The sequence below is a fragment of the Danio rerio genome, chromosome 23, assembly GCF_049306965.1.
Source record: "Danio rerio strain Tuebingen ecotype United States chromosome 23, GRCz12tu, whole genome shotgun sequence".
NCBI lineage: Eukaryota > Metazoa > Chordata > Actinopteri > Cypriniformes > Danionidae > Danio > Danio rerio.
In genome coordinates, this window is record NC_133198.1 from 34,448,224 (window position 1) to 34,463,277 (window position 15,054).

Consider the following 15,054-nt stretch of genomic DNA (forward strand, 5'->3'; position numbering starts at 1 on the left):
ACTAAAATATGTTCTTCATGTTCAAACTCAATGTTTTAAAACTTTTTCCTCTTTGAACACAATCTATTTTTTATTATTATTATTATTTAACCAGGAATGTCCCATTGAGATATATCTCTTCTATCAGGGAGTCCTGGTCAAGACAACAAAAATGTGTATCACAATATACAGATACACCAAAACAGTATAAACCATAATTAATTGTTAAAACAGGTGCACTGTTCTTAACTGACAGTGTTGAAAATATTTTTAAGTATAGCGATAGATAGTACGGATTTCATATGTAGTATATCTTAAAGCTTATTTCATACATATGGAGCATAGTTAGAAAATGCAGATCGACCTAATTCTGTGTGAACAAATGGCATCTCTAAGTAAGACTATATCTGCTGATCTAGTATTATACGTTTTTGAACAGTACTCCAACAAACTAAATATGTACTAGAGTAATTTACCAACTAAAGCTTTAAAAATAAAAACTAAGATGTATTTATGTTGGAACAGTGAACACTGCGCTCAGACTAAATAACTCAAATGAATCATTGACCTCTGCTGTCTTTATTAGTTTCAAAAAGCACAGATTATTTACAATTTAAAACAGCATCTTTGGATATCTGTTCTGCTGGAGATAATGTTGTGCTAAAAACAAAAAAAAACAAAAAACAAAAGAAAACACAAAACAGAACAGAACAAAACATAACCAAACACAAAACAAAACAAAACAAAAAACTAAACAAAATTTAACAGAAAAAAACTTTAACAAAACAAAACAGAAAAAAAGTGTAAAAGAAAATCTTAAATATACCGTAGGAACGATATAGCAATGGTTTTTGGCGTTTTAAAAACTTTACTCTTCCAAACGCTGTATACCTTGAAAACAGTTATCATACCATGTCTATTATGCACGTTTTAAGAGGCCTCACTTGCCCCTTTCATTAATAATAAGTGTAATGGATTTAACAAAGAAAAATCAATATCTTCCCAAGCACCTCCTGGGACAAAAGCACCCTTGGTTGAGAATTACAGATAGAGAGAGCAGATTAGATGTTATTTCAAGACTCTGTTCTAAAGTCTGACACATTAATGAAGTAATAAATTCAAGAGAGGACATTAAGATCATCTTCTGTCAGATCCACTATAAAACACACTCTCAGAATTGTGTGTGCTGTGGTTTAACTCACGCTCTGTTCATTCAGATCCTGTGTATTCTCCATCAGTTGAATTTCCACTCCACAAAGCTACAGTCCAGACACCTGCAAATGAAGGATGCTTTTAAAATCGCCATAAACACAATAGAAAGCACAGACATCGCTCTCTCTCTCTTATTTCGGTCTCTCTCTCCCTTTGTGTCTGTGTGTATGTGCATGTAGGAGGGGAAGGAAGATGTCTGGTAACTTCACTATCTCATAGCCAGCTAGACTGAAGTAAAGACAATTTACAGAAGTAAACATTAAACAATGGGTTGAGTGAAATGTAATCGATGTAACACTGATAAAAATGATTCATTGGATTTACTACATTTTTAAGGGTAAGTGGTTGCAAACAATTTATATGCGCTGAATTTAAGCAAATGAAGTGTAGTACTGTTCAACTTAATTTGTTTGTTTAAATCCAGCCTATATTAATTGTTTGCAACCACTTACCCTAAACTATTTTAATGAATCCAATGAATCATTTTTGCAGTGTACAGAAGCAAAAGCTATCTGTCCCGGTCATGGTGATGCTAGCATGGCAGTAGTCACTAAAAAACATCCAACCATCCCCCTTTTTGTCCCATCCCACCCTCCATCTTTATCTTTCTCTCTTCCCATCCTTCCCCTGTCATTTAAAAGCTTGAAACTTCTGTAAATTGCTTTGAAACCTCCTGAGGCCTCAGTAATGAAAAGCACTCTTATTCAAAAACTCTGAAAGACTTTGAAAGCCGCGGGATCGGGAGAATGGGGTTATTTTCTGTCCTGCCGCAGGTACCAGACAGCTGGTTTACAAACCTGCCCGCAACGTGAAGTTTTAACTTTAAACCTGTGCTCTGGGCGTTAGAGGATTTGTGATGCAAACTATGTACAGAAGAAATAAGTCTCTAAAACAACAAACTGTATGAAAAAGAAAAAAGGGTGTTTAAGGGCAAGGGTTCCCAAACTTTTTAGCCTGCAGCCCCCAAAATTACAATGCCAGTGACACACAGCCCCCAATATCCTCTGAGGTGGTTATAAATATATAAACTTTGCACACTGGTGTACACATACCAATACGCCCAAGTCTTTTCATCCATTAATTTTGAAGAACGCCACTCGGAGACCATCCACCAACTTTAGTTGTGGCCTGTGTTTATTTTTAATATACATGAGTACTGTAAAAATGTCAGAAAGTTTAACCTGGTGCCATAAAATCAATGTACTGTGTCTTTAATATGATGTAATCACTTCAGGGGTTATAAAAAATGGGAAATGGGAATGGGGCATTTTGGGAACCACTGTTTTAGACAACCTACAAAATTTGTCAAATGCAGTTTATGTTTGATTCAAAGATATTATCTACTCTTTAACTACTGAACCAACCTGAAAACTCAGGGCTCTTTTGGTTCAAACTTGGGTAAAATGGCCAACTGAACTGTTTAATTGAATAAAATCTTGATTAGGCTGAATCATAAATATTATAGGGTTGGGGGAATTACGCTAATTAGTTATACATTTTGACAGTCCTGACTAATTTAATACTCTAGACCAGGGGTTCCTAAATCTTTTTGTATGAAGGGGAAAAAACCAAATGAGATAAATATACCAAACTACAGTATATTACAGTTGTCATTAGTGAATTCCTAATTTATTTTATAATATTTTAAAATAAATAGAAAACCTTTTTTTAAAGGGTATTAACTAATGCAGTATAACTTGTTATGAGTAGTTATGAGTGGAGTTCAATGCTGAATACACTAGTCAAGAAGAATCTGCCTTTGACTTCATTTGCTCACCAAAGTTTTTGTATGTTGGGTGACAGTGTGTACATTTAAACTAATTCTGATTCATTTACATTATTTAATTGAAACATTTAATATTAATCAAATTTGAACAATTAAACAAACAAAAAAAAAGTGTTATATTCAATTTGAATTTACTATCTCTAAACCATCGCCATCACTCCCCCTCTCTTCTCAGATGGGATGCTGGGCCAAATCAAAGGTTACCATGGGCCAACTTTGGCCCCTGGGCCCTAATTTGCGCATCTCTTCCCTAGATCTATCAATATGACTCAAAAACGTACAATTTAAGAAAAAATGATTTAGTATTTTTTGCATGTGGAAACATTGTTTTAATGGGATCAGGATTCAGTCAGGATTTAGATCATGTTGTTTTTCTAAAAAAAATTAACTAAATCTTTGGCACTGAACCTGACAGCCTGTGATCACCATGCTATATGTTAACTGTAACTATATGTTGCTATACTTTATGAATTATGCAAAACTGTAATAGCATTAATATTGTAGCTATGGAGTAGCGTTTGAAACTAAGGTGTGCAATATGAATGCAATTTTATTAATATTACTTACTTTTTTATATACACTACTGGTCAAAAGTTTGGGGTTAGTAGGATTTTTAAATGTTTTAAAATCAGCTTATCCTGCTCACCAAGGCTGCATTTATTTAATCAAAAATACAGTACAGATTGTAAAATTGTGAAATGTGATTGCACTATAAAATAACTCTTCAAAAGTAGTTCATCATTTAATTGAACCTTTTATTCCAGTGATTTTACAGATGATTTTCAGCTTTATTACTCCACGCTTTAGTCACATGGTCCTTTAGAAATCACTCTAACATTAATTATTATTTTTAATATTATTAATGGAAATAGTAATAAAAGCATAAATTACTGGAGTTATAATTTCATTTCAAACTACACACAATAAGAAAGCAGTTATTTAAAATTTTAATAAATATTTACAGGTTAACACTTTTTTTACATTTAATAAATGTCGCCTGGATGAACAGAATAAGTTTCTTTGAAATAATCATAAAAAACTGACCCTAAACTTTTGACCAGTATAGTGTATGTAATTTACTTTATTTTAGTATGGAGAACTCTGCTGTGACACATAAATTTCCTTTTGGGATTAATAGTCTAAACAAACAAATTAACAAACAAACAAAGAAAAAAAACATTTTTTTTTTAATTAGGCAGACAAAAACATTAAGTAACTAATGCCTAAAATATTGATTTAATGTTCATTTTAACACTTACTTAAATGTAATTTTCATCAATTCATTAACAGTCTTCACTATTCCTTCTCGCAATGTTTGTTCAGGAATATGATTTAATTTCTGTAGATATTGATTACAATGACCTATCCACAGAACAATGGATGTAATAGGAAGTCCCCATAAGGCTATAGTTTATGTGTGTAAGAGAGAAAGAGAAAGAGAGTTGAAGGGCACAGTTTGAAGAGCAGATCATTTGAATTTTTCATTTGCTTGGTGAAGCTCTATTCTGAAATTCTAGCCTTTAATGCTCAGGCGGGGGAATGAGCTGAGCAGCATTGATTTTTACTGTTATCACTCAGTGCCCTCTGAGCCTACTGTCCTCTCTCTGTCTCTCTCTCTCTCACACACACACACACACACACACGTGCGCGCGCACACACACACACACACACACAGAGAGACAGCAGAAGACACATTACTCAAACCATGTAATGAGAAGGAGCTGAAATTTATTTTCCTTCTTTCAACATATACATTTTCGAATCAAAAGCCACTGATGTGCAACAAATGTCCCCGGTCAAAACATTTGATATTTGTCAAGCACAACAAAACATTCTGGGGATTGTAAACAGTCCAATTACAGCACATCACTCCGTCTCGAAATAACAAAGCGAGCCAGAGCGCTTTTTACTGCTATTGTCATGAAAGCACGCGGAGCGTTTAGTGGTTCAGCATTCAGTGCGCGCGATTCGACACAGCTGCGGCACGAGCGAAACGCGCAGGAAAGCCAAAGACGACAAAGCTTTCGTGTTCCTCCCTTTAAATCATCACCGTTCACCCCACAGTCAAAACACGCAAATTAATAATAAATAAACAAGCTAGATGGATAACAAATGGGTTTAAGCTAAGTTTGTCTAAAGGGGATGTTTCTGAATTAATGCATCGTGTAGATTCATTAATCATTATTCCGCTGATTTCATTATTCAGGTTTACATGCCTTATTAGGTTTAATAGCATTGCCTAAAATGTTTTCCTCTCCACTGTGTCATTAAACTGCCTAATTAAAACGTCATTTTAAAAAGTTTTACTGTTTAGAAAAGCATCTGTGCTGGTGTTTAAAAGAAACGAAAATGATGATCAAAAGCATCTAAATGCAAAAATGAAGATTTAGCGAACATCAAAACTCATCCGATGCAACAAAGAATCATTTAAAAACTTTTCTTAAGAGTGCAATAAATATGTCCATTATTTGATCATTTATTTTGTCAGTCAAACAAGGTGTCTTGCAATCTTTATCAATGTAAAAGTGCTTACAAGTCTCGAGTTTTCCAGTTAAAGGCCTAGAGATGGCCAAAGAGGAGGTCGCTGGTGTTGTCTTATGTAATTGTTGGCTAGTACACTCCATCTTATTACCAGGCACCAGAGCGACCTGTGTGTTGTGAATTATTTCGTGTTAAGTGTGTAATCTAATCCGGGCTCCTTCTCCAGTATCGGCTCGAGCTGCTATCGACAGCGCGAGAAAGCGACCAATGGCCAACGCGCAGTGAAGCGGCTTTAGTGTCGGGATGATATTCCCGTTTCCTCCGTATCAAATACAAACACAAACTCCACGTGCACGGGAAAACGGACATGGCACGCGCGATCCAAGCGGACAGTGGGAACCCCCAACACAACCATGAGCATTCCTCTATAACCATTTCCATGAAAAAGTTATCAAATCAAGACATTAATTAAACTACCGGTCAAAATAACACTTGAATTATTTTCATCACGGATATGGACATATATCCATCATGGATATGGTACATTAAAAATAAAATAAACAATACAATGTAGGCTACTCATAATTAACCCGTGCCGGCGAGCGTTAGAGTGAACGTTAGCATCATTTTCATCAGTTATTTGTTTTCCTCTTTCATTTTATTGGGTCATTTCTACTAGTTATTTCTAGTTGTCAAAACACCACATCAATGTTTACAATTTAGAGATGTCTGTTTAGATGAGTTCTGTAAAAAGTTCTGACTTTGGCACCCCTGACACTTTTTGATCATTTTCAGAGAACAGTTCAGCTTTCAATTTCAGTGCCCTAAAATTTGAACCCCGATGTGTTGCAAACTTATTTTATTAGCTAATGTTTTATAGGTGGTCTAATGCGTTAAACCTGCAATCCAGTTTGCCTTAATGAGCCCCAATTATTTTCTCAGACATAAACATTTCATAAAAGTATCCAGCTTGAGCAGGTGCTCCAACAAACCCCTTTTACGCGTTGTATGTGGCCACATAAATATTCATAAAAACTTGTAAAGTTTCTGAATAGTGAGCTATTTTATGGAAAAACAAAATGGGTACTTACTCTTATGAGTTGTGCGTTGCAACGATTTTCAAACTCTCCAGAAGGTCCGTTCCCTTTCACTGTGTTGACATGCTCATCCAAAAATATTCAAGTGGTCTAGCTGCGTGAAGCGCGAGGAACAGCTCGCGCCAGTCAGTGCACGCGCTGTCAGTGAAGTCCTCCCTAAGTTCATGAGAGCTGCACTGGCCGCACCGGAGCGGAACGCTCCAACCAACAGATCCGCACTATAGCCAAACTCCGAGGAGCGCGGTCTTGCACTAGCCGTGTTTTCCGCTTTAACTGCTGATCCTGAAGTTAACGTGAGCACACGCGCACTCCGTGCTCTACTTCATTATTAAAGTTCTCTTGCAGCGGCGGAGCAGGAGCGCTCAAAGATGCGCATGCGCGCAGCTGCCATGAGGGGTGCTGCTGTTGGCTCTCACCCAAGCCAGTAATGGGGCACAGCACAAGGGCCAGGATGAGGCTTTTATTAATAGTTTCGTCCCAGTGATCAGCTCAGTTTTATTTACCACCACCACACAACAACAACCAAGTCAATCCCAATTGTCTTGGCTTGGGATCAGATTTGCTCACATTTGAATTAAGTACTCTTGCATTAGGCTTCTACCTATCCTCTGATAGAGCAAGCACCAAGGAAAGGTAGCTAATCTAATTAAAATGTATCAACACTCAGAGCCAAACCATTTAATTAACTTTTTATTCGGTTTATTCAGTCAAATGTTTCAAACACGTCCTAACATGATGGTGGACAATGCCTGATGAAGTTCAGAGCAGAGTAGAAAAGTTTACAAAATCGAAATCATTAAAAAAAAACATTTATAAATAAATAACGATCAAGGGAAAATCATTCTACACGTTTCATTGCTTCGACTTGCATTTAAATATACATGTAAATGCAAGAAGCTTGTGCCCAGTTGACACTGGATTCAAAAGTCTATGTTTGGTCAAGTCTGACCTGCAAATTCATATAATGAATTCACATCATGCTAACAGAAGATCCACACACCAAAACATGATTTTTTTTACTGAAATAAATGAATGCAACCTTACAAATACATGATAGCAGCCTTGCAGTAAAATGATCACATATTTTTACATTTTGGAAACTAGTTGAATTGTGCTTTATGCAGACATCGCAAAAGTGTGAAGTCATAATCCAGCCATTGCCAAGTCTAGTGCATTCACAGATTGACACTGATTCATAATCTGCAGAAGTTGTGCAATGTACAGCAACCAACTAATTGGCTTTGGAAAAAAGAATGTACTGGCATGAGCGATATGCATGAAGATGGCAGCAGACTGTGGCACAACAAAAAATCTATGAATCAACACAATTTATTGGGAGAACAATAAAAACTAAAGAAAGAAAGGGAAAGCAATTAAGCTCCACGATGAAGCAAGTCACCACATCAATGGGCTCAGCGAATATGGCTATATTAGCCAGACTCCTCTTTATGCAATGAAAAATGATGCTCCTGAGGGCCACGTTTGACTGACACACTGTTACAGAAAGAAAACAAGAATTTCATGCTGTTGAGTGGAATGTAACTAGCAGGGGGCTGCTGTTGATCTGCAGGCTTAACTCCACATGCTGCATGAGAATTTGGCTCCATAAACATCAGGAAAGAAACAACATTTCCTCACTCTCTCAAAACACCAGGGAGACGAGTGCACACCTCTGCTTGTAATTTTAAAACCGCTTAATATTTAAGACCGACTTAGTGAAATCGGAAGTCAATTCAACACATCTGGGCTATTTAAAGGGGGAAAATGATTAAATTGAAGAAAAGGTTTTTAAAAGCAAGTGCAGGCAGGCCATCGTTTTGGGTAGGGGGCAAACATGCGCTCAGCAGGGTCTTATTTATAGACTTGTGCAAAACTTTTGGCTGCACACTGCACTGTGCTGACGCGGTAGAACCAGAAGATGCCTGTCAAACAAAGAATAAAAATACACCAAGAGGGGCGCGAATGGGGTTGCATCTGGCACGCTGGCGTGAAGACCCACGGTTTATGCCCCCCTCCCCCACAGCACACACATAAGCCCGTGTTGCCCAGATATTGCGCAATAAGGTTAAAAAAAAAAAAAAACAAGACTGCATGATATCATCATATGTGTACTTTTTATAGCAATTTATAGCAAAGTAAAGCCTCAATGCATCCAAAAATAAAACAAGTTCAGTACTTAATTGCATATTATAAAAATACAATGCACTTTGAAGGTTATGTCAAATAAATACAAATGAACCAGTGCATTCAAACTCATAATTCTTTTTTTGGACAGATTTATCAAAGCCATTAAATTAAGTCTTTTTAGCCAGTCAAAAGAATAAGAAACCGTACAAGTTTGTAATGGTGATAGCAAGTCACAATTAGACTGTTTACAACATGCATTTAACAGACAAGTTTATTTAAAAGCACAACGTTATTGGATAATAGTTAATAAATTGGTAACACTTTATAATAACTACACACTATGCAATATCTATTAAGCATTAGCAAATAGTTATTTCATTATCTGTTAAGTAATAACTCTACATTAACATACGTTAGTAAGCAGTTTATAAATACAGCTACAAATGCTGTATTCTTGACTTATACGCACATTTATAATGCGCTTTATTGTGTTTTCATACTTTGTTAATGATTATTTTTTCAGTAAGTATTGCATTATTTACAAATTAGTTATCTAGGAATAGTCTGTGGTTTTATAAGATCATTCAGAATGCATAAGTAAATGATTAATAAACTATTCAAATTAACATTTATATATTATTATTAATATAATATACTATTATTATTTTATTTTATTATTTTAGCATATACTAATAGTTAATTTGTATGTTAATAAATGTTTTACTAACCTAGCTTCATGCAGTTTTGAGACCTAATCTAAACTGAGGACTATTATGCTTTATAAATCCCTTATAAATGACAATTAAAGGCTCTGTTATATTCTTAACAGGAAAAAAAAGGAAAATAAGCGACTTTATTAATTTCTATTCATTTGAAGATACACAAATGAAACTGCATCAAATGAAAAATAAATATTTGCAATCTTAACTAAAACAAAATTACTGTGCAGTTTAAACTTTGCTAAATAACATTGAAAGGTTATATCATAATATATCATTATTCATATAATATATGAATAATGATATAATAAGAATAATAATATATTATATTATAATATATAATATATCATATTATTATAATTATATTATATTTAATTGCCTTTAATTGTTATTTATAAGGCATTTATAAAACATAAACAGTCCTCACTTTAAATCAGGTCACAAAACTGCATGAAGTTGAATTAATAAAGTATTTATTAACATACAGTACATAATAGCCTTTACTATATGCCAGAATTCTAAAATATATAAATGTTTATTTGAATAATTTATTAATCGTTTACTAACTTATTCTGAACGATTCTAAAAGCCACCAACTACTCTTAAATACAAAAAGTTTGTAAATAATGCAATAATGAATTTAATTATTAACAAATAATAATTAATCATGTATGAAAATTATAAATGTGCTTAGAAGTCAAGAACAGAGCATTTGTAGCTGTATTTATAAACTGCTTACTAAAGTCTATGTAGAGTTAATGCTTAACAAATAATACATTCACTATTTGCGAACGCTTAATAAATGATTCATAGTGTGTAGTTATTATGAAGTGTTACCAATAAACCATTAAATGCAAGTCTGCATGTTGCAGAACAGAGAGCAGCCGGTGGACGCTTATTAAAGGCTCTTTGGTGACAGTGATTAACTATGTATAATTAAATATTATCTCTGTTTATCATCTCTAAAGGCCTATTGATGTTCTGTAAACATGCAGTCTGAGACTCATTTATGAAGCACTGTGTGTCTTTTATTGAAGCGTAATTGATGTACTGTGCTTCGACCGAAATATCTAACATGCACTATCCCAGCAAATAATTTAGTGTTTAATAGACGTCTAATAGACATCTAAACGTAGATAGCTTAGCTAAAACAAGGCTAAACTTTGACTGTCAGAGAAAATCTAATAGACATCTAAGAATAGCCCAAAACTAATCGTCAAATAGACAGATTAGACAGACTTTATATGTGTAGTCATTCATTTCTGTTTATTTGATGACTAGTCTAGTTTTGGCCTATTCATAGACGTCTATTGGATTTTAACTGACAGCCCAAATTTAGCCTTGTTTTAGCCAACATGACAATGTTTAGACGTCTATTAGACATCTATTAGACATCCTTTAAAAACAGAAAAATGCTTGCCGGGATAGTTCTTCTCTGCATTTTCAACAGTGATTCATGCGGACAGTAATGAAAAGACATCATTTAATAGATTTCATTAGTAGTTGAAGTGCTGTAACCGAACGCTCGATAAGTGTAGAGAAGGGAGTCAGGGGAGGACTGTGGTCACTGAGCCCCAGAGACAGGCTCCTTAAGCAGGCTAATGAACTCGGCCTGGCCGTGTGGGCTCTGATTGTTCCAGCAGCTGCCTGCTCGGGGGAACAAAGGAAATATTTAACACCTCATAAATTCTGCTAATACCTGAAGAAAGGAGCCCAGAAAACACGCTCAGGATCCCAAGCACTTACAGGGTGAATTCTGCACGTCAGGAACAATCAACAGAGGCAGAGAGTGAAGAGGAGAGTGTGACAGAAATACTTCTGACATGTTTGTTATTTTAGAATTGTCGCTGATGTAGACATCTTGCTATTGGGTTCTGTGTGCCTTTGCATGTAAGGGGCAAGAGTGAAGCTGCCTCTGGAAATTGTTTATGACATACGCTTCTGTTTGACTCGGAGCATTTATTCCTACGTGAATGAAAATAAAACGTCGTTGTACATGTGGGAGGGTGTGTGTTTATGTGTTTGTGTACGCTCTAACTTCTTTTTTCTGCTGTGAGACTGGATACTCTGCGTCAAATCATAAATATTTGGAACTAACCAAGTAGAGTTTCATTCGCCAGGCTTTAAATCCCATTGAAGCAATTGGCTGTTCATTAAAAATATACTAGAGGCAGTAAATAAATAACACACAGACAACCATGTATTAATACACCCAGTTTGGCAAGATAGACTACGGTCAAATCACTTAAAGACTTTCACTTCCCGCCCACAAATGTGGTGATAAAATCTGTGCCAGCGATTTTATTAATTTTATATGTGACGTCCGGAGGTCATAACAGCAAATACTTGATCTGCATATTTCTGTGTTTAAAGGACACATCATATCTGACTAGCAAGACAAGAGAAGGAGAGCGACAGAGAGGAATTGTGTCTGTGTCTGTCTTTGTGTGTGTGTGTGTCCAGTCCAGCACCATTGTTATTTCATTAGGGTGTAGGATTACTTCCATTAACTCAGCATGTCGGCTGGACCTAAAGAACCCCTCTCTCTCTCTCTCTCATGGACACATGGACTTTCCATTAAAGTATCACAAGGCAAGCTTAGTGCTAAATGAATAAAGGGCTTGACATACACCTTAAAGATGCAGCAGGGCTCCAGACAAAAAGACAAGGGAGTCTATTCTAAAGCAAACATTTACAAGCCAATTGACATTTAGCTGCCAAATTACACAATCACATTGTGAAGTTGGTTGGTCAGAATATGGTTCCAACATGACTTCCAACATCACCTTACAGTTTTTTTGTTCAAACTCGTACCTAGGCTAGACTTCAAATTCTTAACACAGAATTTACTACGCAAGAACAGTCAGGCTGTTGTATTCATATAATGCTCAATTGGCACTAAATGGTCCAAATATAGCTGCTCTCCCACAGCGTGCTATAGTATGGTTCAGCACGATTGGGCTCACTTCAGTTCAGTTTTGCTCAGGTCTGTTTGCATTGCCACTACAGTTTAGTATTACTTGTTTTACTTAGTATTACTTGTTAAGGTGCTATGAAATTAAAATAAAGTTTTTTAGATGTTAGTATTAGCAATATTATTCTTTAGGGTATCTATAAGCTAGTGTGCACCAAACATTGACAAAATTTGAGTTTAGGAGATATAAACTATAAACATGTAATGCTTGTTAGGCTCGTAGCCAGCCTGGTGAAAAGACTGGATCTTTTTTCTCAAAGTTTGACCTTTTAGCAGTTATTCGCCTCATTTTTTATTTAAAGAGCCCATATTATGTTTTTTTGAAAATTCCCCTGCATGTAGTGTGTAACACAGCTCTAAGTGAAGTGAAGTATCCAGCTAAGGCTTAAATCTGTAAGAATACAGTGTTTAAAACGGTTGATTCATCTATAAAAGAGTCGACTCATAGTGCTTCAAACGAGTCGCCTTGATACCGAGTCATTAGGTGTTTCGCCATGAAGTACTAACGAAACCAAGTTATTCATGTGCACGCGCAAAACCGGGAGATTTGAAACTTGAGGCCCCGCCCTCTGACGCAGAAACCCCAACACACACACACACCCACAAACACACACACAAACATGCCGGTCGATTGAAGACACACTGCAGATGGATATTATCGAGTCTCTACCCAAAGATGAAACCTCAGCATTATAGCCAAGCAGTTGGAAACTACTGGAAACTTCTGCAAACTACATGCTACAAAGAATACTTCATCGGCGTTTGTTAAAGGAAGGATCAGTAAAGAGTAACTTACTGATGGACGTCAGGATGGGTTTCTTCCTCCATTTCTCAAGTGTAAGTACGTGCGATTAAAGTTGTTGCCTCGTTGACTCTAGCTTGCAAAATGTATTTAGTTGTGATTTGTTACTTGTAAGCGCGTGTACTGTATCAGGTTAACTGGCTATATTCTCATATCGCATGCAAAGCTGCGTTAAAAACGCGACGCGTGCTGCTTTGTTTACAGAGCTCCGTGGACGAGGGTAGTGTGTGTGTGCGTGTGCGTGCGCTGTCGTCCGGAGGTATGTGTGTGTGTGTTTGTGTGTGTGTGCGCGCGCGTTGTCGTCCGGAGGAGTGTGTGTGTTTTTGTGTGTGTGTGTGCCCGCGCAAGGACGTGGGCAATATGTGTGTTTGTGTGTGTGTCTTTGAAAAGTGCAGAGTGAGACAGGCTAGGAGATCGCAACAGTTTTTGCTCAATAAAATAGTCGTCTGTATTTACATTGACCCACTGGCAGCTAAAATCCACGCCTACACTATCAAGCGTGTATGAACTGTGATTACTTTTATATTGCTGATTAGCTGTTGGGCATTTCACTCTCTGACTGAAGGCAGTCGACCAATCGCAACAGACTGTCATCGGTCCAATCAGCGCAGATTGGCTTCGCGCTAAGGAGGGGTTTGGGAACAAATGAATCACTGGACGATTCATACGGGAGTCGCTGGAATAATTAGGTAAAAACAAATGCAGATTATAAGACCATGAAAGTGTTTTTTGACCTTGCATGCATATTAGACTGTTGTTGGAGACTCTTACAACCAAGATATGACCCTATTTCTTGAATAATATGGGCTCTTTAATTAAGAGATTTAAATAATGCATTTTAGTGACATTTTAAGCACTACTTTTAAATGGATTAGCTTATCGTGTGGTCATCATAACCATATTTTTGATATACAAAAAATATTTCCTAAAGATTTAGAAAAAAGAAAAATAAATAAAAATATATTTTTTATTTTTATTTTTAAAATACACATTTATTACATCAAAATTCATTTAAAAAACTGGAACCTGTTAAAGTTTTAAACTAAAAACTGTAGCACATTGTTAGTTATTAGGCAAATAACAAACTGGCCAGCACATTCAACTTTCTTCAATCAAAATTTGGCCATTTAAATAATAAAAATATAAAACATAATAATAATAATGTAGGGCTTCGCGATTTTTTTAACCTGTCTTGTAAAAAAGTACATTTGAAAAATCATAGATGACATCTATAGCCAAATTGGAATTTAATTAACAGTAATATTCACACCTTTTTATTGATCTCTTTTTGTTTCAAGAATAAGGTCCAAGATTCAGAATAAAAGTCTCTTGTAAAATACTTTCTCTATTTAAAAACAATACAGAAGCGAAAGATGACTTCATTATGTCAGATTGTATGTTGTCTAGCACAGCTGGATGTTGGAAAAATAATTGTTTGCATTGGCCAAAACGGATAACATACGTAACGATTCGGCTCACTCAGAACCTCAACCAAGGTGGTACTGAAAAAGTACCATGTACAGTATGTAACACACTAGAAAAGCTCCCGTGAGTGATAATAACGAACCAAACAGGGCCATACCACATGCCATCTGCAGTGGCAAGAAAATGAGTGAAGTTTATTTATAAACTGATTTCAAGAGAACCACATGCTTATGATTGATTATGGCTGGTAGCTAATTCATGATTCACCAATCAGACAATTTCTAAGTCACCATAAAAAAAACAAAGTTCAATACCACAGTCATCTTCGTTTTGAAGAATCCCCCCTTCCACCCCTACAACTCCTCCTTTCCTATTGGGCAGCAAGGCGGCCCAGTGGCTAGCACTGTTGCCTTACAAGTACAACACTGGTTCTAGTAATTACCAGACCAGCC

At 36.0% G+C, this 15,054-nt stretch overlaps 1 protein-coding gene across 50 annotated transcripts in view; it reads right to left on the bottom strand.

Annotated features, from left to right (window-relative positions):
- eya4 (EYA transcriptional coactivator and phosphatase 4) overlaps window positions 1–15,054 on the bottom strand; it is a 167,659-nt gene that overhangs the window by 66,114 nt on the left and 86,491 nt on the right. For 47 of the 50 annotated variants that reach the window (XR_012398331.1, XR_012398330.1, XR_012398329.1 and 44 more), the window contains exons 1-2: window positions 6,550–6,885; window positions 1,182–1,253 (exon numbers count right to left, since the gene is read on the bottom strand). Coding sequence is in view for 47 of the 50 variants with exons in the window: in XM_073938411.1 (XP_073794512.1) it covers window positions 1,182–1,214 (33 nt within the window). In the remaining 3 variants the exon portion in view is untranslated. Of the gene's footprint in view, window positions 1–1,181; window positions 1,254–6,549; window positions 6,886–15,054 lie in introns of those variants that run through there. The other 3 variants (XM_073938403.1, XM_073938387.1, NM_001282173.1) reach the window with 2 other exon arrangements.